This window comes from Dreissena polymorpha, chromosome 13 (genome assembly GCF_020536995.1).
Source record: "Dreissena polymorpha isolate Duluth1 chromosome 13, UMN_Dpol_1.0, whole genome shotgun sequence".
Lineage (NCBI taxonomy): Eukaryota > Metazoa > Mollusca > Bivalvia > Myida > Dreissenidae > Dreissena > Dreissena polymorpha.
The window spans coordinates 41,142,373-41,169,922 of NC_068367.1; the positions used below are offsets into that span (position 1 = coordinate 41,142,373).

General features: G+C 36.1%; 1 protein-coding gene across 1 annotated transcript in view; it reads left to right on the plus strand.

Annotated features, from left to right (window-relative positions):
* LOC127854612 (dipeptidyl peptidase 4-like) overlaps positions 1–27,550 on the plus strand; it is a 177,270-nt gene that overhangs the window by 17,793 nt on the left and 131,927 nt on the right. The window contains exons 13-25 of the mRNA XM_052389676.1: positions 164–283; positions 1,508–1,602; positions 2,141–2,191; positions 2,716–2,900; positions 3,464–3,665; positions 4,948–5,082; positions 6,233–6,427; positions 6,767–6,818; positions 7,243–7,342; positions 8,582–8,640; positions 8,879–8,951; positions 9,562–9,635; positions 10,112–10,202. Of these exons, the coding sequence (XP_052245636.1) occupies positions 164–283; positions 1,508–1,602; positions 2,141–2,191; positions 2,716–2,900; positions 3,464–3,665; positions 4,948–5,082; positions 6,233–6,427; positions 6,767–6,818; positions 7,243–7,342; positions 8,582–8,640; positions 8,879–8,951; positions 9,562–9,635; positions 10,112–10,202 (1,432 nt within the window). The remainder of the gene's footprint in view (positions 1–163; positions 284–1,507; positions 1,603–2,140; positions 2,192–2,715; positions 2,901–3,463; positions 3,666–4,947; positions 5,083–6,232; positions 6,428–6,766; positions 6,819–7,242; positions 7,343–8,581; positions 8,641–8,878; positions 8,952–9,561; positions 9,636–10,111; positions 10,203–27,550) is intronic.

The following is a 27,550-nucleotide window of genomic DNA, read 5'->3' on the forward strand; positions in this document are numbered from 1 at the left end:
TTACAAATGACATCAAGCAAAAAAGTGTGCTACCAATTATCCGCAAATGCAAAGAGTTTCACTAAATATTGAACCAATACGAAGCTTTTAACGTGTAGTTCTTTTACATCTGGCATATTTTAGAACTGACGACAATAGTAACAATTGATTTGATACGTTTCAGCCGTCTGCGATCGTATTCAAAGAAGACGGCAGCGGGTACTTCACGGTGCTGCCATTGCGGGAGGGCGAGGCTGGTTATTTCCGGCACGTGGCCCTGGTTCATGCCGGAAACAGTGTAAATGTAAGCAGCGAATAGTTTTACGACTTTGCTAAACACTTACACAAAAACAAAAATTACAAAAAGACCAATGCAACTGTATGTTGTTGATTTTGAATAGCGGAAATGTAATGCACATGCACACATTTTTTTTCTCAGTAAAGTCAGACCCTGCCATTGCATTATGTCGATTGCTACTCATACTTAAAACTTATTTGATTATTTTTAAATATATGCCAGAAAGGTCGCATACAATGTTTTATAAGAAGGCGAAATTTGTTTAAGGGTCATAATCGTGCCTAGTTGTTTAGATAATGTTAATGCTAGTGTTTTAATTAAATTTCATGTTTAACCCATTTATGCCTAGTGTCCTGAAAAAAAGGACATTGCAAACAGCGTAGACCCAGATGAGACGCCGCATAATGCGGCGTCTCATCTGGGTCTGCGCTGTTTGCTTAAAGAAATGTCTGTAAGAAATATTCTAAAAATAGAAATTAATATACCAGACATCCCTAATTTTGGAAATAACTTGATCCAATTTAGAAGGATGGGAAAGTCCACTAGGCATAAATGGGTTAAATGGAATGATCTAGTGCAGGATCGCATTTTGGGCCAGTGGCATTTTTCTGCGATGTTGTGTGTAGGTATGTCACATGCAGATTAAAGGGGGGGGGGGGGGGGGCACTAGTGGTGTAAGTGTTACCTACAAGAAAGGTTTCCTTTGCTAACTTCAGTTTGGATGAGGGTATAATGCTGCAATGTTTGTGTATGAAGCTTGACTGCAAACCTTTCTTCAAAAATGTGTAAATAGTTCGAAATCTAGTTTGTTCGCTTGGTGGAATTTCTTGTAATAATGTATGTATTAATTTTAGTTTTCAGTTTAATTATCCAATGCAACTGTTTACGTATAGAAAACTTCAAACATTTTTGTAGGCCATACTATAGGGTGAATTACCGAAATTACTATTAATGCAAATAACGTTCAGCGTGTTTGGACAGCTCTCCTTCTTTTTTGCTTTTATATTGTAATGGTTCTTTTTTTTCGATGCGTGTTGTATTTGTATTTCAAAATAATATCGCATGCCGGTGTAAGTGTATGTAAAGAAGTCTTCATGCATACATGACAACAGAGCATGTATTTTAAGCTACATATTTCAGGATAATATGAAGTCAGTTTTAAGTGCGATTTTCTGTCTTTTTTATTTTCTTACAGAAACAACTTACTGTGTCGTCTTTTTGTATTTCAAGATAAAAAGCGATAACCTGGGAAAGAGGACGTTTATAACTTCCGGTCAATATGACGTCATCGAAATAGAGAAATATGACCCCAAAACTGCCTTAATGTAGGTATAAAAAACGTTAAAGCATTTTAGTGTGTTCCAAACTGGAATATTAAATATTATATTAACTTTATCAAAAGGAAAATGTATGCAACCCAGGAATCTATGATCATTTTATACAATAAATGAAATCTACGTGTTTTTATGACTGGGTCCTAGCTGGAATGGTCGATGTAAAGCTTTGAGGATATAAAACAGAGATCATGGGAAGAAATAATTGAGACGCATTTTCTGTAATTGTAACTGTTATATTCTAAAAGGGTGGTGAAGTTGTATATCCGTGATTACGTCACAATCAGTTGCTATATCATACTTTATTAAGACAGGGAACCATCACTGGTAACGCTTTGTTTATATGTCTGTGGTTGTGATGGTTCTAAGCATAATGTATCTTTTCAGATAACTCTGTAAAAATTATGTTATTTTCCTTATTCAAAAACAATATTGACCGCTTTGCTGTGTATTTCGTTTTTGAGTTAAATATGTCCGTGTTTAATGAATAAAATGGCATGGGGCAATGTTTAAACAATTTATTTTTCAGATATTATCTCGCATATAGGGCTGGCGATCCTACATCGAAGCACGTCTACAAGTAAGAATGACAGACATTGATGTGTACAAAATAAATTGATATTAATGATATTTATTAATCATAGACATGTTTTTTTCTATAAATACCAAAAAAATAATTGAAAGCTCAAATGCGAAATCCATTGTTGCCGGTATCAATTCAATAATACAGAAATGATGGTAAAGCTGTTCGACGTTGTATATGCTATGTACTAGTATACTATTCATTCTGCAATAGCGCCTCTTCCCTGCTTAAGCCCACATTTACACTGACTATAAAACAATCATGTAACAGGAAAATTAGTACGAATTGCGTGTCGCCTAAAAAAACTCAAATCGTTGATATCCGAAAGCCATTGTAATTATTGCGTTTTCGCTCAATCATTTATAGAGGTACATACAACTCTCCAAGATTAGGCTGAAAGCGCGAACTGCATGTTATATGGCTCTTATGTAAAACGTATGTTGACGAGCTATATAAGTGTCTAAGCATGGAATTAACATGCTAACTTTGAGTTGACTCAACCTTGCGCGCGTTTTTCTTAGGACTTCCACTCGTGAAGGAGACGTGAATTTCTTGAAGCCCACGTGTGTCTCGTGCACGGACCCGGACACGTGCGACTGGGTCTCCGCGAGCTTCTCAACCAAGCCGGATGGCGAGTTTTATATGCTCACGTGCCTCGGACCTAGCGTTCCTACGTACACCATGCGATCGACGGCGACGCAATCCGGTAATATATCGTTCAGTTTGACGTGTTGATATAAGTACTAGAATAAGTAATTACATTAAAGAGAACAATTGCGAAATAGTGCATAGCAAATATTGATTTTACAGACTGAATGGAATAGAAGCCATGCACTTCTATACTACAAGTCGTAATGGCGGGAATGCTGATGATATTGATGACTTAGAACTGGAAGTCAGAATTAAATATGACGATCAGGATACATATGATGATGACGCAATAAAAATGATGATAATAATAATATTGAAGAAGAAGACCATGTTGAAACTACTGATGATATTGCTGCTACTGGAGGAGCAGAAAGAGAATGAGAAGGAGAATGAGGAGGAGAATGACGATGATGATGATGATGATGATGATGATGATGATGATGATGATGATGATGATGATGATGATGATGATGATGATGATGATGATGATGATGATGATGATGATGATGATGATGATGATGATGATGATGATGATGATGATGATGATGATGATGATAATTATGATGATGATGATGAAGATGATACCTGTTGTTATTGCTCATATTTCTGCCGTTGCAGTTATATCATTCGAGGACAACAAGATGGCGGCTGATAAGTTGTCCACGTTGGCTCTCCCAAGAACCAAGTTCCTGCGCATTCCCCTCGATGATTTCAACTGTATGCCACACATAAATTATTATATAATATATTATATAATCAAAGGAATTTTATCTCTGAAAACGACTTCGCGTAAGGCGCTTGTTTTCCTCAGTCGCGGCGAGTATTAAGTGTACTTTACTCAGAGAATACCTCGTGATGTCGTAGTGATAACTGCGTTTCCCATTTTTTTTCTACATATTGCATCCCCCTTGGTGCAAAAAGGTACTATGTGACATTGCCATTAGAATGCAGATGATACTATGTTACTATGTGACATTGCCATTAGAATGCAGATGATACTATGTTACTATGTGACATTGCCATTAGAATGCAGATGATACTATGTTACTATGTGACATTGCCATTAGAATGCAGATGATACTATGTTACTATGTGACATTGCCATTAGAATGCAGATGGTACCTGTTTGCACCAATGGGGCGATTTATGAGCATAATATTGTCTTAACAACAAAAATGATACACATACATTAAAAATCACGACACTAACTACCGCTAGCTTTTGTTTCTTAAAATCACCAGCTAGTGTTATTTCGCTGAACTCTACATCTAATTAGTATTCTCTTGTTCCGGCAAATAGAGTTTACAAGATAAGTATTCAATAAATATGCTTTATTTAACGGGTATTGAAAACGTGAACCATTTGTCTGTGCGTTACAGTTTATCCTTACAGTTTTGAAATAAGGCTGAGATTATTTCGATTATATACGTCTGATGATGTGATAACATATAGCAAGTGTACATGCAAACCGTTCCCTGATGATGTGATAACATAAAGCAAGTGTACATGCAAACCGTTCCTTTGTTACAATGTTCATGAGTACCTGGCAATATATGCCTTAGCTAAGTTGCAATTAAATTACTGAGATCGAGGTAAGCTAGCAACAGCTATCATGTTATTACTCTTTTAGCATTCATCAGAGGGGGTTATTACGTGACAAACAAGATGGCGACGTCCGTGTCGAGACATATAATTATTTATCGCCAGTTTAATACCCTTTATTATTTTTTTAAACGCCACTCACTTTCCAGGCATATCATCAGGAATGTGATTAAAGTTTATTTTGTATGATTATTCATTCTTTATCTTGACTTTATATTTTGCGAATTTTCTTACCGGGAGCTGTAATTGTGTGAACCGCTAAAATGTTTCGCTGCGAGTAACCACAAGATATAGAGCGAATATAAAAACGATATAAACGCTATCACTTTTTTGCCTACATGGCTGAGGAGTGAGCCGCATTTTAACAATTAATAGAAGTAATAAAGGGTATAAAACGGCGAAAAATTGTCGACTTGGCATGTACGTCGCCATCTTGTTTGTCACGTGAATATCCTTTCTAATGCATGCTTGCTTAAAATAGATTGAACAGAATATTCCAGAGATACTAGTAGTCGATGTCTCATGATTGAAATTTCAAAACATTTTCTGCTCATTGCAGCAATGTGGGCGAAGCTGCTATTGCCAGAACATCTCAAAGAAGACGAGGTGATACAATACAACATGCTCACTAGTGTGTAAGTGAACGAACGTACATAACATTTGGCCGTACTCTGTGAAAAGGGGGTTTAATGTATGTGCGTAAAGTGTCGTTCCAGATAAGCATGTGCATGCCGCACAGGCTTATCAGGGACAACACTTACCGCCTGAACTTGATTTTCGCTAAGAAGAAACGTTCTATATACAAAAAATATCATAAATTAAAGCGGACAGTGTCGTCACTGAACAGCTTGTTCGACTGCATATGCTATTATGTGACGACTCTTTACGCGCATGCATTAAACTCCTTTTTCAAATAGCACTGCCCATATATAGGTGAATATGTTGTCCGATATCGTATTGTGATGACTCTGAAGAGTATAGTCACCATATTCCAATATCACTTGGGCAGCTTGTTTTGTGTTCATTATAATCTTGCAGATTCGAAAATTAAGGACCTTGTGCAAAAGGCTTTTTCGGGAGGCACATTTGCATCATGGGGTTATGTTAATGAATTGCATAAAAACTAAAAATATAGTTGCGCATTTGCTTTACGCGAGTAACCAAAATAGTATGCTGTTGTTAATATTATGAAATAAATAATTAAATGGTGCGCTGTGTATTTGCTAAACATGTTTAAAAGTGCTGTTTCTGTGGAACTTATTAAACAAATACTGAATAAGCACGCTTTAGAGTGGCAAAACGTTGTTTATTGGCCTTTAAGAAAAAAAGTTATTTATTTTCACGCTCTGACAAATTTTTGTTTGAAATTGTATCTATATTTTACAGCACTACAGCATATGCTGTCGGATTCTTGATATCTGTTTACATTACCTGATTGATTTAAAATTTTAACCATGTGATTTGTATGTTAAAATATCAGCGCGTATCGGGAAACGAATCATTTATCCTCTATCTGGGAAAACTGCAGGGGCGTTAAAGTGTCATCCCAAATACATGTATACGCGCGCATTCCACACACGGCTATCAAAGGGGAAACTTTCCACCTTAACTGGACTTTCGTTTATAAATGACATCCTTTAATCGAACAATGCCATACAAGCGGAAAGTGTCGTACTTGAGTGGCTTTTGCGGACTGCAAATGTTAATGCTAGACGACCGTTTGCAAAAATGAATTAAACCCCGTTTTCCCAGAATACGGTTTATATACATTGATTTTTATTATAGATATGGGGGCCCCGACTCTCAGAAAGTATCCAAAGCCTTCTCCCTAGGTTGGGAAGATTACCTGGCCAGCTCACACAACATTGTGATTGGCTACGCCGACCCACGTGGCTCGAGTGGGCGGGGCGACGCCTGGAGACATGCTAACTACCGCCATCTTGGAACCACCGAAGTGGACGATTCTATAGTTGCGGGAAGGTGAAGATTCTATAGTGTATCTGATATTGTCTTTTCTCGGATAATATTTCAAAAAGCAAGAATATCAAAGTCAATAATAACTTGAAGTGGAAGTTATTTGGACCGATAAAAACACCCTTTGATATGTTTTGTGTACAACACAATATCAAACACAAATAAAACAAAATCATACAACGAACATATTGTTCCAAGATGACATAAACGCAAGTTTAAATAAAACAATGTCTCAAATGGGTCCATTGTTCATCATCCCTTAACAGAATTGTGTCATCTTATACGACATATACTTATATACAAGATTATGAAGAGTGTGTGTCAAGATCTTGATGTATTCTTTAGGTATTTCAATAGCCTGAAGTACATCGGGGATAGGACGGCAATTTGGGGATGGGTGAGTACCGATGCAGTAATCATTTTATAAAAGAGAAATTTTTGTTTATTTTTTTTATGTTCGCTTCCAAAACCATCCTTTTGACAAATATGCGTTTTCGTGCACACAGATAAAGCATTGAATTTAAGTATTTATACAATGTATTTTAGCAAAAGTGCTGAATGCACAATGCCTTAAATACTAGCCGCATATTGTATGTTAAGTATTTTTACGACTAAAATTATGTAACGCATGTACACTTATTACGTTATTAACAATAAATGTCCGCAAATTTTAAATGATTCTGGGAAAAAACAATTATGCATAAATTCTGCTAGAATATAATAGTATACGCAAAATCGCCATTGTTTTAAACATTACTCGTGTAAGAACTTTAACAAATAGAAACATTGTACAGAACACTTAAATTGAAACAATGTTTCAGTCTTACGGGGGTTATCTGACCGCCTCTGTGCTAGGTCGCGGCTCGGAGGTGTTCGAATGCGGCATGTCGGTCGCCCCGGTAACGGCATGGACGTACTATGGTAAGCAGGGTCTGCAGTCCAACGTCCGGTTTCCATGGCAACACAATAACCTGCCACTGAGTTTTACATCTTTTTAACTTGAATCTCGTATACGTGTTATGATTCTTTAAATACATCTAGCAGAAATAAAATGGGCTTTTGTTAAGAAAACGCACTGATAATTAAGACTAGTAAATATAGTTTATAAGTAAGAAGAAAGTTCAGAGTTTACTTTATTTATTAGTCAAACAACAACGAGTTACTTTATTTATAAGTCAATTAACAACGAGTAAGTGTTCCGATGAGTAGAAAATACACCACGATCAAATAGTTTTTAAATTGTCATCTCTGCGACAACTAAGATCACTTTATCAAACGTGTCTCTGCTCAAGAATAGAACTTTGTTTAGGGGTATGATGACACTTGATTATGTTCCATGCCTGTTGTAAACAAGTGAATAGCTTGTTTGAATACAAATTATGATCAACTATTATTTTAGTTTATAATAAATCATAAGAAGTGAATCATCAAATTTACGAAATACTTGTGTGGGTTCCAATATTTGAAAAAAAGGGAAACAACAATTTGCACACTCTGCCATTAATGTTCCGTTACGTTATTTACGACTGTGATAATTTCGGTGCATTATTCCACAGGTGGAAGTAACTTATATAATATATTATAATATAATATATATATATATATATATATATATATATATATATATATATATATATATATATATATATATATATATATATATATATAATATAAATTTTTGGAATTAGTTTTTAAGGGTTAATGGTTTCATGTGCATGCATTATGTGACATGCCTCGTTATTTCCAAAAAAAAGGACGCGAGCTATCGATTAAGGGGAATAAACGAAACAATATTATTTGATAGTCTGTCGAAGATTTATTCGGGTTGACAAACGTGCTCGAAATATTGCTTGGTTATCGGCCGACTGTAAGTAAACGGCTGGACAGATTTCTTTGAAGTAAACTTCTGAAATGTTGTCCAATTGCCCATAAGAGGAACAAGCAATGCTTTGGATTAAAGCAATTTTAGACATTTTTGCGGCCCGCGAAGACAGGTCTATGATAAATTCAAGTTAATGACCTTGTTTTTTTTATTCATGGCTCTTTGTCAAGTTTGCTCTTATTAAACATGACTTTATATATTTTTTTTAATATATTAGCTCCTGGCCCCATATACTATCCAGGGTACGTTACTTCCACCTGTGCATTATTCTTTTCCAGATACTGTATATACAGAGCGGTATATGGGCCTTCCAGATGAAAACTCTGAAGCTTATAATGTAATAAGCATATTTCATTATTCAATAAATGTTTATATATTAATGTTAAAGATTTAGATAAAAATAGTTCGTCCAAAGTATTCGTGTTAAGATTTTAAATAAAAATAAGCGAACCATTTTCTGAAAAGCATGTACAAAGACTTTTTCAAATACGGTAACGATTATTTGATACAGTTCGCTTCGTTTTCATTTTTTAATCTAAAAGTTAATTAACACTTTTTTTTTATTTTCTTTACAGTATGCAAATGTTTCTCGGTATGCCGAAAACTTTAAGAAGAGCACATTTATGCTCATCCATGGAACGGGTGATGGTAAGTAATAACACAACAATTCACAGACGTTTACTTTTTCTGAAGTAATACTCATTTCAAAACTTACTTGAATATAATATGTTATTCACTCATTTCAGCAAGTATGATTATAGAGCACTGTTCCATTCAAAGCATTATACATGATTACGATAGAATATAATTACGTTAAAACGAGATAACTACTTCAAAGAGTAACATTCCGTTAAAAAACTAGAATTTGGTTAACTGTAGCAAAAGCATCACCATCAAAGCGAGTGAAATAAATGCGTCCTTTCGCGAGGTATGTTTTTAATTTAAACTGTGCAGGTGTATTTGTTGTTGTTGATGTTTAGCGCAGATATACCTATTACCTGCGATCAAAGCAAAGAAATTATACAGTATTTGCGAGAGGTAATGTTTTGAACGTTTCTATGACAACACGATGCGCTTCATGAATACTTATTTTTGACATTTTGTATCATGCTTAAAAAAACAGTCTTAAAAAAAGATTATAATGTGGGACAACATTATATCTTTCAGAGGAACTAACTGCGTTCGAATTTGAACATAAAACCACTTTTGAGTGATGTTTTTGTTTTATTTAGACACGTGCTTTACACTTTTATTTCAGACAATGTACATTTCCAGAACTCTGCGCATCTAGCACGAGCGTTGACAGAGGTAAATGTGTACTTCCGTTCGCAGGTATTCTTTCACTGACTTCCTTAAATAGAACGCGTCATCCAGATGAGATTAAATTAAGATTTGATTAAACAATTATCGCGTGACCTAAGCACTTTCGTTTTCAAACAATGTATAAAAAGAGACGCTGTACGAGTTTGCACACAGATTTTAATGAAAATAAAGCTATAATGTATTACAATGATATCAAGATATTCCTGACCTTTCATACGTATCAAATGATAATAATTATAATAATAATAATAATAATAATAATAATAATAATAATAATAATAATCATCATCATCATCATCACCATCATCATAATAATAATCATCACCATCATCATCATCATGATCATCATCACCACCACCACCACCAACATCACCACCACCACCACCACCACCATCATCATCATAACCACCATCATCATCACCACCACCACCACCACCACCATCATCATCATCATCATGTTAGTAAATGCCCATATGATTTTTTAGTTTTACACCGATCAACAACATTCCATTAATGGCGGAAACTCGCGCACACATCTCTACAACACTCTAGAGGACTTCCTTCTCAATTGCTTCGGTAACGTTTGACGCTATCTGTAGTAATTTGATATAGAACGGGTTGATGACTTTAATAAAACAAAGTTATCTCGTGACCATGTGTATGTGGTTCATTATTTCTCCGATTTAACACCGGGCGACTCGTTTACATTCGGGAATAGAAGTTAAGACGTTGTCAGATATTTCTTTCAGGTTAGGAAATATGTGGAATTCGTTTCAGTCCCATGGGAGCATAAATGCGGCCAACACAAGTCATGATGCTTATCTGTTTTTGTTTTTCAGTTTTATTTTAAATTAGAACATGCATATCTTTTTATCATATTGATAGTGTGTGTTTCTTGGACAAAAACATAAATTATTTTTTGTTTTGCGCAATGATATTAAATATTATGGTTGATTTTTTATAAGTATCTAGGGGGGAATAACATGTGCGAAAACAACGTGCCGATATGTTTTTTTTACAATATTTCTTTAAATACATTTGGAATTATTTTTGTCGCATCAACATGCGACATATTCACTTTAGGCGGCGTCGTCGTCATGTGAAATGCTTTCATACACTTACTTGATAAGTGTTTATTTGCCATCATTTTGAAAGTATGAAACAACTTAAATATAAACATTTAAACCAATAAACGGAATATTTGGATTGTATTTCGACGCCAATACTCTGTTTTTTCCCTTGATAAAGTACTATTTTTTTGCTGTTAAAATAAGACTTGCGCAGGGAAATATTTACGATTAAATTAAAAGATATGATCCGTTTGCCTCTTGGTAAATTTGCTATATTCGTACATTTAAGAAGTCTCAGGAGGCATGTGTAGACAATTATTGCAAGGTTTATGTTATAATTAAGACACTGTTAAAATACTGAACTTTTTAAAATTCGAATTTCTTTGCAACATTTCTGGAGTAAAATCTGTCAATCACGTATATAGTATTTCTCAAAATATTCAGAATTTATCATTGTCTTTCAAAAGATGAGTAAATAAGTAAAGGACGTAACGATAGGTTTTGTTTAATGCAACACGACTATATGCACGTGAAATACCGATACGATTTTAAATATTATGTATGTGTTATCATAATAATGCTGTTCAAAAGTATATGCAAGACTACACGGCATGATGGCGACTTATCTCTTCCAATTGTAGATGGTCGTTCTTCACGAATGGATGAATTGAACAATCCAACAGTCGCGAAACCAACAGAAAAGGATGTCGACAACGACGAATAAGTTTCCTGCAATAAGTGTGATCGCTGACTATTTGGTGCATTTCGTCCATGTCCGTGAAAAATCAAGAGGCAATGACATAGTTTGGGGTATATATGTTATTTTATATGATAGAAACAAATTCGCATATTATGCAGTTTTGATAAATACCTATTTGCTTCGATATTTAAAATTCTTTATTGGATAAAGTTACAAGGAGCATGTATAAAACGCCAAGTTAACAAATTGGTAAATGATGAATACTTTTACAATTATTATATATGAGCACATAGTATTGTTAAAGATTTCGCCTTACAAACTTAATATATAACTGTTAAGATTTTTAACTTTAAAAAGTATTTAAACAACTGTTCGATGTTTAACAACCGTAATTGTTTTCTGTCTCGTGTAATACATGTTGGTCATTGACCAAAATCAATACTTCAAGTTTATTTAATCAGAAATATTCCAACCATATAAAAACTTTCAAGTTTACAGAACTGAAGTTCGGACATAACATATAGGTATGTTTTACAAAGTTTGAACGGAAGGTTTCAATTTAGTTATGATGGAATATCATGGATAAACATATTTCCGCTGTACCTTAATCCTAAGGTTGTGATATTTTAATCCATTTTGTTAAGTGTTCATAAGTTTTTTGTGTATGATGATTTATTCCGTGCATGATGACGTATGAATAAACAATTGTTTAATGGTTGCTAAGCTCTGCTATATTTTGTGTTTATTCTATTATTGTACAGAGTCATGTTAACATTTATAGACAATTCATGTTGAAAATATTAACCGTACTTTGCATTAATGTATTGTTTTTGAAATTAGACAATAACAAAGCTTATATCTAATAGATGCTTCGCAATATATCTGGTAATCGAATATCCGTATATTATCGAATAAAGATTGTGTATATTGTATAAGAGTTCGCAAATTGTCGATGCAAAAGCTCGTAAATGTTATATGCTTAGACGACATCTCAGAACACCATGATATTCTCTTTATACACTAAATAAACCCTGCTGTATAACGTAGACTGTATTCACTTCCCTGTTCTATAATTAATTTTCGATCTGAATTTCGTCTAGTCACCTTTTACTTTACTTCTTCCACAATTCCACACAATCACGCATCACATAATCAGATCAATCGGAATTCATGCGTTGTCAGTTCATGAAAATTTAGACTGTTGTATTTCCGTAATTGTGTAATTCTTGTGCAAGTGGAAATCGGTGCATTTCATGATATTGGCCACTAATTTTATTCAATGTGAGTGTGTATTTAAAAAGAAGGTATAGATGTTCTAAATCATATAGAGAGTAAAAATTTTTTAATACAGCCGTCCTAGTCAAAACGACTTGGTGTAATGGATATGGTGTCCGCTTAGCGACCGGGAGGTCACGGGATCGATCCCCGCTGTGGGAGCGTTCTTTCGATCCCCCATATAGACACCAAGTACTGGTTCTAGGCCCAGGAAACGGACTCGAGAGCATTTCAAATAAGTAGGAATTACTTTCTATGCAATCGAGCTAAAATAAATAGGTTTAAACTAAAACGACTTAATGACACTGAGCTGCAATGAATCGAGTAGTCGCAAAAAAGGTCACCACTTTCGGCGTTTTTGGCGTTTGGATGCCGTCTTTACGTGTTCGCAAGTCGACTTTAGTGGGCCTGTTTGACGGCCCCTTATTTTAACGTGGGTGACCCATTAGACGTCGAGAATATGACAAACTAGCGAAACGTGTCGAGGGTAGTTCATGAAATAAAGCAATTAAAATATGGCGGATAGAAAATTTATACTTTTTATAAATTGTCTTTGCCACCATGCCTAGACAACTAGCTAATACGAGAGCCACGCTTTGGAAAAACTGGGCTTAATGCATGTGTGTAACACGTCATCCCTGATAAGCATGTGCAGTCCGCACAGGTTAATCAGGGACGGCATTTTCAGCCTAAACTTGAATTTCATGAAGAAAATATCGCATTAATAAAAGAAACACCATAAAAGCGGAATACATTTTACGCGTAAACCCTGTTTTCCAAGAGCAAGGGTGAAATAGTGATTGCCTATAACTTATAGTAGTAGAACATCCACAAAGCTATGTATAGGCAGTCACTATCTATGCTTGTTAGTCATTTATCAATCTATGTACCTTAGACCAAGTATTTCACTAATTTGCCTGAGCTTCTTTGGTCGATATTTCCCTGACAGTGGTTGTCTGTTGAATAATGTTCTTATTATTGTAAATAATAACGAGCGATCACTTTTGCATCTTATGTTCTAATGCCCTACAATGCCAAGACGCGACTCATTCTTTGATCGTCACAGTAAATTTACGTATTGTCCCTTTCCCCAGTTTTTCATTTATTTAGAGAAAACGCCGTTGTTGACAGGCTGAGGCACGACGAGGTAGCTGCATCAACGTCTGATCAAAAGTTCCTGTGATCTGCCATAGAACCGTAAAATACATTAAATTATGTCATAATGTTAATCCAAGGACAATATATCGCAGATATCTTTTTGAGAAGAACAACTCGAGAATATGCGCAAGTCCACCCAAAAGATTTGCCGCATATGATTATGCATTTAATTCGAATCATTAGTATCTTAGATGAAACGAAGAGTAAATTTGTATCACAAAGGAAAACAACTGCATGAACAACGTGGTGGACACGAAATGACAAAGTTCGAATGTGCAGCCTACAGGGAAAAAAAAACATATGCAGTTTCATCAAATTCTGATCATTACTATCTTTAATTATTTATCTTAAATAATAAGAATATGACATTCGAATCCAAGGGCAATAACTCACGGATACAAGACAAGACACTTTATTGAGACTTGTACAGAGTACATCGTCTAAATACATCAATAACATATACATACATGATATCACATTTTTAACATTTGTTTAACATTGTCTTATGGTTAGATATAGGTTGACAATACACAAACAACTACATAATTATATATTTATACATTAGTTCATTTAACTTAGATTGACGTCTAAATGAAAAAGTTATAACATTTACTTAAATGCCAAAGAAAATCAGATATAACAAGTATTCGTACAGTAGTTCAGTGTTTAGGAGAAAAACCTTATGTATACTACAAAGTAGTGTTCAAAAATGTATTTATTGCTTTTAACGCATATGTAACATATTTTGCCAATAATAGCTCGTTTGTTTTATTACCATTGTTACCATTTAGTAATTGGTGGAATTTATATACAGATGGTTTATTGTAGTAAAATGTTGTTGTTTTTATCCCACTTTTACAGCGAATTCGGTTGATTAAAGCCCTGTTGATTAAATATCATCTATAATCAACGGCAGGAAATGACGTCAATATTTCGACGAAATGACGTCATAAATCCAGCGAAATTATCCAGTCAAACTTATTTTGTTAAAACAAAAAGGTTTACAAACTAAGCTCGTGCTTTTGTTTTCTAAGCCGAGCATGTTAACCTGATCTATAATCAACACTAACCTATTATTCTCTATATATATTTCTTTCTGATAGTGTTTTATTTAGTACATTTACATGCAAAGTGGAAATCATCTTCTAAATCTAATTCGTTACATTATAGGCAATGCCGTTCGTTTCTTTGAGTGTTTACCTGTATAATTAAAAACTGTACCTTAATAATTAAATCATTGACCATTATATGTCCAATGTTCTGATGGTAAAAGACGACCACGTTTCCGGATAACCATAATTTTCGGTTAAATAATATTTACCTTTAGACCCCAGGAATTGCAGTGTTCAAGTAAACGGTCCAAATGAGAATGCACTTCTTCACGCGATTTACATATTATTGCCATATCGTCAGCAAAAAGCAACAAAATAATTATAATATCATCAATGAGCAAACCGGAAGAAGAACTATCTTGTAAAAACGGCACTTTGCGCACATGCAATATGTCCAGTTTTCTCAGAACGCGACTCATATGTTCAGTATACCCAAGAATACACAAAGTTTAATTAATTTAAAAACAATGTAAGCACAAGTAATTTCAAACTGTTAATTAATATATGTATTTATGAATTTAATCTTTGCCATCCAATGATTATACGATATGTAGGTTTGTTCATATTATTATTGATACCTTTCGTACACATATATCGTCATCTTCAAGGAATGGCACAATTGCATTCTTATTACCAAACCTATGCTACACCAAATTACTGTGTATACATGGAAACAATCTTAAATAAATTGCTGTCATCTTTTGGCAGAAGATTCCTTAAGTTTATCTCTTGTATCTACTGAGCTTAATTTAAGGATTATTGAAATTTGGAACGTCGTAAATTCTTTCCTTATCGATCGACCCTCTTCCATTTGCTGCGTTATTCCTCCCGAAATTGTTCTTAGGCGCCTCGTACAGCGTCTTGGCCATAAGCATCCCGTTTTCATATATGTGCTCTTCGGGGTCTGGATGAATGTTGACATTTGATATTGACTCCTCTTCGTGATCGTTAGATTCATGCACAAATTCATTTAAATTAGCTTTGCCTCCCTTTCGTTCGTATTTGTTATCAATATTACATTGAGTGCTAAGTTGTTTACCTCCGTTCCAGGCCAGCGCCGAATCGTGGTCAAAACTTAACAAACCTCCAGAATTCGCGGTCTCGCAGTTACGGTATAATGATTCATCGTCTTCGTATATATGTTCTTCGTCTGCTTCGCCATTTCCTCTGCCATTTGCAGGCGTATCTTGGTCTTCCTCCGGTGGTTCATAATACAAGCCGGTGCTTCCACTGAACTTGTATGATCTCGCAGAATCCTGTAATTCCTCATGGAACATGGTCTCGCTTTCCCGTCTCAGCGAGGCCATTTTATCGGCATGCTTGACATCGTGAACGCTCCAGAGTTCGGGTGGCTCGTAAAACACATTCTCGACCACTTCCTCGTCATCATCGGTTTCTTCTAGCTTCGCCATACTTTCCTGTCCGCCTGGATCGAGGTTGTCGACTTCTAAAGAATTGTTTCGTGACTTATCCACAATACCGCTGTCTTCGGAGTACTTCTGGAACGACACGCGAGATGTTGCATACGTCGTTTCTGAGCGCTCACAGGCGGCGGGCGCAGACGACTCGTTTGAACCAAATATTTCAATATTTATCTCGTTCTTCCAATTGCTTCACTTTCATCAGGGGCTTTAACCCTAACAAAAATAGCTGGATTTGCCGACCCTAACGCTCTGATACGTTTTGCGTCGACGATGGCGTTTTCTTCGTTCCTAAGATTATCACCAGCTTCAACGTTCTCATTGTCTGGGTTTCTCGTTTCATCGGCGTCTTCTTTGTCGAATTCCCCATTATCCAAAGCGTACGTTGAGTCAAACTCGTTGGAAGGCCACCCAGAATTGAACTCCGAGTACACGTTACCGTCAATGGTGTCACCGGTTACCGAGGATTTCTTCTTTCTGTAATTATTCATGTATAAAATAATCTCGATATTTAATTACTTATCTATAAAATAAGAACTTCGTATTCGAACATTTTGTACGCACCCGGACAAAAACTTATACAGCTTAATAATTATAAAACGGAAAAATCTGTTCGATTCCAACATAATAAATGATTATCAGATTATGCACGTTCACGGCTAAAATTAAAGTGTTTATGAAATCGTTTATGGCTGATTTTATTGACAACTGAACGAGGAGACTCTTCATGTTGCAAATTAGCATATACGTGTTGATGTTTCACGTTGCAAATAAGCAGTATATGTGTTGATGTTTCACGTTGCAAATAAGCAGTATACATGTACGGATTGATGTTTCAAGTTGCAAATAAGCAGTATACGTGTTGATGTTTCACGTTGCAAATAAGCAGTATATGTGTTGATGTTTCACGTTGCAAATAAGCAGTATACATGTACGTGTTGATGTTTCAAGTTGCAAATAAGCAGTATACGTGTTGATGTTTCACGTTGCAAATAAGCAGTATACGTGTTGATGTTTCGCGTTGCAAATAAGCAGTATATGTGTTGATGTTTCTCGTTGCAAACACGCAGAATAAGTCTCGTTGATTCACGTTACAATAAACAGTATAAGTGTTAATGTTTCACGTTGCAAATAAGCAGAATAGGGATTACGTGTTGATCTTTCACGTTTCAAATAAGCAGTATACGTGTAGATGTTTCATGTTGCAAATAAGCAGTATACGTGTTGATGTTTCACGTTGCAAATAAGCAGTATAAGTGTTGATGTTTAAATAAGGACTGAATATTCATAATTATATAAAGCCTTACGTGTTTTGTCGTCGTTTGGTCGCTTCGTTTGCTGTAAAAGGAAAGTAGTACTTTATAAATGATCAAGATGTATAGGTTAAACAAAACGTTCCTATTCACACAAACTATGAGCATTATCATTAATGTTCAATCCTCATTGTGGTTCCTATATATGATACTGTAAATGTATTTAAATATATAAAAGTCATTTTGGATTATCGTATTTGATTACTGATTTTACATTTTTTGGTTGTACTTGACAGTTTTAAACAGTGTACTTATTTGCAAATTTGTACTAGAAATACTTTGACCATATGCATTTTTACTAAATAGTATAACCGCTCACCGGGTCTGATCGTCGGCAGACTCGGTCAACGCAGCTCCCCCTTCCGGCAGCACTTGAGAACACCGACGACAACGACCACCGCCAACACCGTGACACCGCACGCGACTCCGGCTGCAGTCATGGCCACCGTGAGCTTGTCGTCCCTCCAACCAGCGTCGTCAGGCATAATGGTCGTCTGTGTACAGGAAAAGGGCATTACAGTGATTCGACTATTACACGAGTTTGTATTCAATTTATTATGTATGTTTAAAATGTTTAAACCTATTTATTTAAACTCGATTGCATCGAAAGCCTTAGGCTTTTTGAAATGATATTGGTTCCATTCTTATACACGTCCTATGATACCGAAGGTCGCCATGGACAAGTGGGTATGGTGTCAGCCCATCGATTGGGTGGTCACGGGCTCGATCCCCATTGTTCTTAAGATATCCTTCAAAGACAGCAAGTATTGATTCTACCCAAGAATATATAATTTACGATTTTTTAGCAACTAAACTTGCAGTTGAATTCTGAAACTCGACTTTTTTTAAATACTTGGCAAGTGCCACCGTGAATAAAATTTTAATTTTTAATAAACATGTTACGGGCCCGACCTTTCGAATGGTACGACGGGGACGGACAGCAAAAATCGGAAATGTGATAAGTTATTGCACGATATAATAAACAGAAGGTAGGAATTATTTAGTTTTTATATGTTTGCATCAAATATGTATATCTTTTTGTTTCTTATAGTGCTAATGCAGTGATTGTAAGGTTAAAGCTACTTAAAAGATAATTAATGTATTAAATTCAACTACATCTATTGCAGAAACTGTATTCAAACCTTATTGACAAACATGCGGCAAATTGTATAACACTACCGATTGTTCACCATTGTGGCTTGTTTTAATACTTTACGATAGGTTTACCATCAGTTAATGATGCAGACACGGTTGTGTATTGGATATTTAAAACAACACGGTTGTTTTTAATTAAAATTTCAATGGAGCACGCACATTCAGCTAAATTGAGTTGTACACAATAAATAATTTGAAAGAGGCTTTACTCTTGAAAATCAATACAACATCGACTGGTTCGTACCACGTTCTGGACGATTTCGGTGACTGGTGCTGCCCTTGTTTGTTCAGACGTCATCACTTCTGACGTCATCCCAAATGGTAGAGCGCTGGTATTGCGGTTTGTAAAGTTCTTCATGCCGACATTGGCTGTTGTGAGAAAATGGATTACACGTATGCCTAGCATTAAAATTACAAATACATGCATACGATTACAGTTGATGTTCATAGATTACTGTTATTAAAGAAGAAAAAAGTCAAATACTATAATATTGTTTTAATAACCGGGTGGAATTGTGTTAGGTGCGAGCAAACGAATAAGATGATTTTTAACAATCATCCTACAAGAGAGAGCACCTCTCCATCAAAGTAATGACGCACATTGAAAGTCCACTAACCTTTGCACGTGCTTACGCACGACTCTTTCTCTGTCGTGTTGCCCCGCGTGCAGTTCAATGTCACTTCACGTGACATCGTCTCAGGGGAGCATTTACGTGTCCTCAACCTCGTGCCGACCCCACATGAAGTTGAGCACGCGGTCCATTCACCCCATGTGGACCACGTGCCAACGACGGACAGACACGTGACACAAGATGCTGTTAACATTTGCGTGATATTGAGTAGACATTAACAAACAATACCAAATGTAAGAACATCGTTAACGTTGCGAACACAGTTTAACAATAATGAAATAGCTTTAATTAATTGAATCATCAATAAGGTAATGCGTATTCAATATATTCAGTAAAGACAAAAATGTTTAACGTTAACATTTGTTAAACTACTTAAACAAAACACACGTACTGTAGCGACGACGTGATACGATAGCTTTGACCACAATATACAAGACGTGCTCCAAATTTAAATAACCAACGATGACGACATGACAAATGAGAATCAAGTGCTCGATCCTCACCTTCGCATACTGTAAGACACATTTGAGAGTGGGTAGGGTGACCGGGACACAGCGAGCTCTTCACAAGCACGGCACTCTCGCTCACACACGCCCTCTTGCGGACCTGGAATCCCTTGCCACACTTGGCGCTGCACTTGCCCCACTGACTCCACGCGCTCCAGTCTATGGGCGAAATTCGTATATTGTTTTAAAGATACTTTTCATGTAACAATAATACAAACAAAAGCGTCACGGGTTTAGATATTTTAAGTCGTATAGCTACTATTCGTGTAATTTACTCTTGCAATGCAATTTCATTTTAGTCAACCTTTAAATTACAAATCAAATCGAGAGAGGTTTTTAAAATACTTTTTTCAAACCAAACAGAGTTATACAGAATCGCTTAACTTAAATAAATATCGTTAAACCAATATGCTGATTTTGTGCATGTTAAACAGAATATTTTACTTGAATAAATGGGAATACAAAAAAAGGATTGCAAGACAATATCTATAGGCGTAATGAGGCAGCATAGCCTTAATGCTTCTTATTAAATAAAGAAGCACAACTGCGCTATTAAACATTAATATGGTATCTGGGAAAACAGGGCTTAATACTTGTTCGTATCGTCCAAGATCACTGGAAGGTCACTCTCCACCAAGGCTGGATTTTCGCTGTTTGTACACACATGCATTAAGTCCGGTTTTCCAGAGACCTATATTTTGTTTTTAGCTCCACTGGCCAAAGGCCAGCGGGGCTTATGTCATGGTCCTGTGTCCGTCGAGCGTGCGTCCGTCCGTGCGTTAACTTTTCCTTTAAACATCTTCTTCTGTTAAACTACTGTTCCAATTCTGATAAAAATTTTCTAGAATATTCCTGGGGTGAACTTCTTTCAAACTAGTTCAAATTATGCTCCTTGGGTCAAATTTGACCCTGCCCCGGGGCTCACAAAATTGAAAATTTGCTTATAAAGGCCTATTTTGTAAAAACTTTAAAAAAAACTTCTCGTTCATAACCATTGCGCATAGGGCTATCAAATTTGGCATAAATAGACATCTAATAGTCCTCTATCAAATTTGTTCAAATTATGCCCCTGGGGTCAAATTTGACCCTGCCACGGGGGTCACAAAATTGAACATATGCTTATATAGGGTCTATTTTGTGAAAATTTAAAAAACTTCTCGTCCATAACCATTGGGCTTATGGCTACCAAATTAAGCATGTAGTGGAATCTTATAGTCCTCTACCAAGTTTGTTGAAACTATGCCCCTGGGGTCAAGTTTAATTCTGCCCCGAGGGTCACAAAATTGAACACATGCTTATATAAGGCATTTTTGTGAAAACTTTAAAATCTTTTCATCCATAATCATTGGGCTTAGGGCTACCAAATTTAGCATGTAGTGGCATCTTATAGTCCTCTACCAAGTTTGTTGAAACTATGCCCTTAAGGGTCAAGTTTGACCCTGCCCCAAAATTGAACATATGCTTATACAAGGCCTTTTGTGAAAACTTTAAAAATCTTCGAGTCCATAACAGTATGGCATAGGGCTACCAAATTTGGTATGTAGTGACATGTAATAGTCCTCTTGTTAGTTTGTTCAAAATATGCCTCTGGGGTCAAATTTGAAACTGCCCCGGGGGTCACAAAATTGAACATATGCTGATAAAGTGCTTATTTTGTTTAAACTTTAAAAACATCTTGTCCATATCCATTGGGCCTAACGCTACCAAATTTGGTATGTAGTGACATCTTATAACCTTCTACCAAGTTTGTTCAAATTATGCCCCTTGGATCAAGTTTGACCCTGCCCCGAGGGTCACAAAATTGAACATAGGCTTAAATAAGGCATTTATGTGAAACCTCAAAATATTCTTGTCCATAACTGTATGGCATAGGGTTACCAAAAGTGGTATGTATTGACATGTAATAGTTCTCTTGTTAGTTTGTTCAAATTATGCCCCTGGGGTCAAATTTGAAACTTCCCCGGGGGTAACAAAATTTAATATATGCTTATAAAGGGCCTATTTTGTGAAAACTTAAAAAAATATTCTTGCTTCTTGCCCATAACCGTTGGGCTTGGGCTACCAAATTTGGTATGTAGTGACATCTTATAGTCTTCTACCAAGTTTGTTGAAAATTATGCCCCTGGAGTCAAGTTTGATCCTGCCCCGAGGGTCACAAAATTGAACATATGCTTATATAAGGCCTATTGTGGGAACAGTTTAAAAACTTCTTGTCCATAACCGTATGGCATAGGGCTACCAAATTTGGTATGAAGTGACATGTAATAGTTCTCTTCTTAATTTGTTCAAATTATGCCCCTGGGGTCAAATTTGAAACTGCCCCGGGGATAACAAAATTGAATATATGCTTATAACGGGCTTATTTTATGAACACTTTAAAAACTTATTGTCCATATCCATTGGGCCTTGGCCTACCAAATTTGGTATGTAGTGACATCTTATAGTCCTCTACCAAGTTTGTTCAAATTGTGCCCCTGAGGTCAAATTTGACCACGCCCTAAGGGTTACAAAATTGAACAAACGCTTATATGGAGCCTATTTTGTGAAAACTTAAAAAAAAAACTACTTGTCCATAAACATTGGGCCTAGGGCTACCAAATTTGGTATGTAGTGACATCTAATAGTTCTCTACCAAGTTTGTTCAAATTATGCCCCTGTGGTCAAATTTGACCCTGCCCCTGGGGGTCACAAAATTGAACATATGCTTATATAAGGTCTATTTTGTGAAAACTGCGAAAACTTTTTGTCCATAACCATCCGGCCTAGGGTCAAATTTGGTAAATAGTGACATCTAATAGTCCTCTACCAAATTTGTTCAAATAATGCCTCTGGGGTCAACTTTGACCCTGCTTAGGGGGTCACACAATTGAATAAACGCTTATAAAGCGCCTATTTTGTGAAATCTTTAAAAATCTTCTTGTCGAAAACCACTCGGACTATGGCTACCAAATTTGGTATGCAGTAACATCTTATAGTCCTCTACCAAGTGTGTTCAAATTATGCCCTTTGGGTCAAATTTGACCCTGACCCTTAGGTCACAAAATTGAACATTATATACGCTTATATCTCGCGTATTTTGTGAAAACTTAAAAAATATTATTGTCCTTAACTGTAGGGCCTAGGGCTACCACATTTTGTATGCAGTGAGATATAGTAGTCCTCTACAAAGTTTGCTCAAATTATGCCCCTGGGGTTAAATTTGACCTAGCCCAAAGGATCGCAAAAGTGTACATGTGCTTAAATAGGGCCTATATTTAAGTATTTGCACATGCCGATAATATTTGTTTCAGCTTTTTCAGCAGTGGAGCGATAAGGGCCATTATGGCCCTCTTGTCTTTTTATAAATCTGATATATCATATTTGCTACATACTGGATATTAGGACTAGCGTTATTTTTTCGTCACGAAAATATTTTGCAGACTTAAAAAGAATTTAAACATTATATGTAAGCTCAATTGACAGCTTCCTTATTAGAAATGTCATCATGTATATAAACCTCATAACGGATCAAGCATCGACATTTCATAATGTTCTTTCACCGCCAAAACGAAACGGAAGAAAACTCGCGCACACATTTACTTTGTGTAGTACGATTACTCTTGCCTTGAGCACATACATTTTGCAACCGTTTGATTTGGAAAGTACAGTCAAGTTACGCCGGAATATTTACCGATTAAGATTTAAATAGGACCGTTATATTTTTTTCAATCAAAATATAATTATTTGTTTCTATGCAGTGCATATGTGTCGTGTACACAGGGATATTGTCATGTACACATGGATAAGGTCGTGTATACAGGGAAAATGTCGTGTACACAGTGATAATGTCGTGTACACATGGATAATGTCTTGTACATATGGATAGTGTCGTGTTCACAGGGATAATGTCGTGTACACAGGGATAATGTCGTGTACAAAGGAATAATTTCTCATATATGCACAAAGACTTCAGCTTCATCGGAAAAAATAAAATTTATGATTCAATGTGGTCTTTTATGGATAGAAAATCACTGAGAAACAACATAATTTTTAAAGACAATATAAAAAGTACGCAAAAAGAAAATGATCATATAATACAAGTGGGGTCATCGCATACGAACAGGCAGTGAAAAACATTTATGCCTAGCGTGTAAAAAAGTCATTGGCAAACAACATAGACCCAGATGAGACACCGCATGATGCGGCGTCTCATCTGGGCCTGCGCTGTTTGCTTAAATGAATTTCTGTAAGAAATTTTATTAATATATAAATAAATATACTAGACATCCCTAATTTTGGAAATAAATTGATCCAATTTAGAATGATGGGAGAGTCCACTAGGCAAAAATGGGTTAATTATATGACCATCGCGCCAAAAGTTTTGTTGGGTTAATTGAAATAAAACACGGCACATAAGGTGTCTCATTTTAGAGTGATGTCCTCCCGATTGTCACACATTCAGAAATCCAATACCACGTTCAAGTAGGTGTGAAGAGGGGTGTGAAGGCAAAGTTATAGGTCGGTTCACTAATCGCAGTCCACAAGTATTGTACAAACTTGCATGCGTTGTAAACATAATTCAAGTATTAACAAGATCATAACTGGGTTAACCTTTAGAGTTTACCTTTTCTTTAAACATATTTTATTATTGTACAAATATATTCATTGGTCCATACATACATAATGGAAAAAGGGTTAGACCTGAAGTTCTTCAACATTATCGGGGGTCCTTCCCTTGCAATAGTTTTAACATGTTGTAATGGTGACAGACGTACATAAAATATTAATCATGTCATTTACACAGTATAAAATTGAGAACATAATTCTCCATAATTATATTTATTATATGATGACAACAGTACTACTAATAATAACAGTAGTTACCAAGAATAGTTATACTAATAGTAATTATAATAATAAAACAAAATAATAATAATGATTTTTATAGAAAATATAGTGATATCTTATACAATGAAGGGTATTAATAATGATAGTACTAAAGATAGTAATATAGTAGTAAGTAATAAGTCCTGTCCAGCAAAATGTAAAAAAAAGAGTTAGCTAAGTAATGAATCGCTTTGTCGCAGTAATATATTTTTTAACTTCATTAAAAATTATGGTGTTGTTTTCATTATTAAGAGAAGGCTTACCATAAAGGAGCATCTCACAATTTAGGGGATAAAACGATCTTAACGCAGTAAATAGAGCTATTCGCTGCAAATGGTATGTATTTCAACGAAAGAAGTTATGCTCAACATTTTCAACATCATTTCCGAACGCACATAGGGGAATGTTTTTAAATTGATTATTGAATAAGTCTGAGTTAAGGTTGCTGCAGTTATTTCTTAAACGGGCATGTAAAATTGATGAGTGTCTATCCCCAGTGTAAAAGTATTGGGGATTATCTTCGCATAAATTAAATAAATGTTTCAATGAAGTTTTTAAATTCGAAATAGTTTCAATGTTTCGTATATCAATAGGTAACGAATTCCATAGACTTATTGAAGATGGTAAAAACGAGCGCGAATAAAGTACCGTAATTACTCTATGTTTTCGGACACTTAAAAACAATAATTTTTTTTCGTGTCCGAAAACTTAGATACTAAAAATATTCACAAAATACAGGTGTCCGAAAACTTAGAGTCGAACATTTAAGTGTCCGAAAATAGCGTCAATTGTATAAACGACTACCGGTTATAGCAATCTCTTGTAAAATACCATGCCGTATAGTATAAATTACTGTAATATATGTTTGCACTGCATTTTAAATAATTTTAAATGCTTATTTAATTTGACAGAACGTTACTACAAGGTTGTACTTTGACCAACGAATTCAAAGATGAGCATGTGATGTACCGATACTCGCTAGTATGAACCTGCAATTAACGCAACAAGAAAAGCAATGAATTATTTATTTGTTCATTTCCGATAGTTGTTGTCTAACAACTTCCACCTCGTAAAACTTGCAATAGGATGTATCACACGTTGAAGGTTTGTTATTTGTCACCGTTATTTTACTAAGAAGGGGTAGTACCATTGCGGTAGATAATTGAACTTTTAATTGGCGCTACCCCTGGTCATAACGCCTAAGCTATCGGGCGAAACCATTGTTTAATACCGATTTACAAGGTTATTTACCCAATGCACATGTAACGCAAAGGTAATGGTCCGCTGCCCTTAGGCATGCACCTGCCATGTTTTATTATGTTAATCTGGTTGTAAAACCCCATGATCGACGTGTCATCATCTTCCGGTCTTGTAGAGAGGTTGTTTACAATCAGAGCTTATACCCCCATTGAAAAAGAAAAGTGAAAACTGACGTAAAGAGAAGAAGAACCTTCCACTTCTATACCATTAGTATCAAGCCACCGCTACATTATTGTTCCTTGCCCGTCCATTGATCCTTTTTTTCTTTTTTCGTAATTTTCCAAAACTTACAGTATTTCGGACGTCTTTTGGTATTCGGAAACTATTATTTTTGGCTCTTTCATTATAACAAATAAATTATCAAACGACCTAATTAACTATCTCCATTAACATATATACTTTATTAGGTTGTTTACCGGTGCGGTGCTCACATTCAATGCTGTACTTTGTAGTGTGATAAAATTACTGTGATAATTGACACTATATTGGTTGACACACTGCACACTTTACCTAGGATTACCATCTATATCATTATTATTCCTTTTTGGTGACCAACTTTCTCCAATCCACTACAATGGTCTCTTATAACAAACCATCCAACGGGCAGAGTTAAAACCTGACTCCTTAACTAGGGGAGGCACTTTCGGGGTTGGATAGCCACAACCTGTCCCACAATACCATGCCCTTTAAGTGCCTCCTCCAGTCAGTTGGAAGTGTAGGCCCTGGATTTACACCCCCCCTGTATCGCCTGTACGTACAGGGGGATTCACCCACTCAGAGACGCCCTCCTGTGGCTACCAGGGGGTCCTCCCCGTCCACCACGTTGACCGACGGTGCTAGCGACACCACCTGTAGTGGCCCTACATTGTCGGACGACTCCATGTTTGATGTGACGGGGAGAGACTCTATGGTGTCGGTGCACTCCAGTATATTAGAGAATCTTACTATCTCTGGTGTCTGCGAAATAGAGGAGGAGCCCCGAGTTAGTGTCCCTCCTAACCGTCCCAAAATGGTCGACTCCCAGACATCCCCAATGAGCTCCCCTGCTGACAACACCAGCAGACGTAACTCGTTTGCTGGGGATTCATTTATTTAAATCAAGAATCCGCCAGCAACATGTCCCACATATAGGAAAATATATCTCAGCGAGCTGGCGGATCTGGTTGCTGAGATACTAAAGGACAATAAAAGGCCAACTGGGAGTCGTGCTATCTCTTACATTTATAACAAAACTGATTCTCGGTTCAAAAATTGCAAAGTATCACTAACAAAGGTCATCCCCCTGATAAATCCCTAACTAATAAAATCCATTCTGGAACTGGGGATCCTCCTAAAATAGCATATCCAGGATGCCCTCCCCCGGCCGGCGGCCCCCTCTCCGTAAACAAGAAACCTGTTCGGCTTGCCAGGACCCCCGCGAAACTCATAGGGGCCTGTGCTGGCCATAAACTAGGAG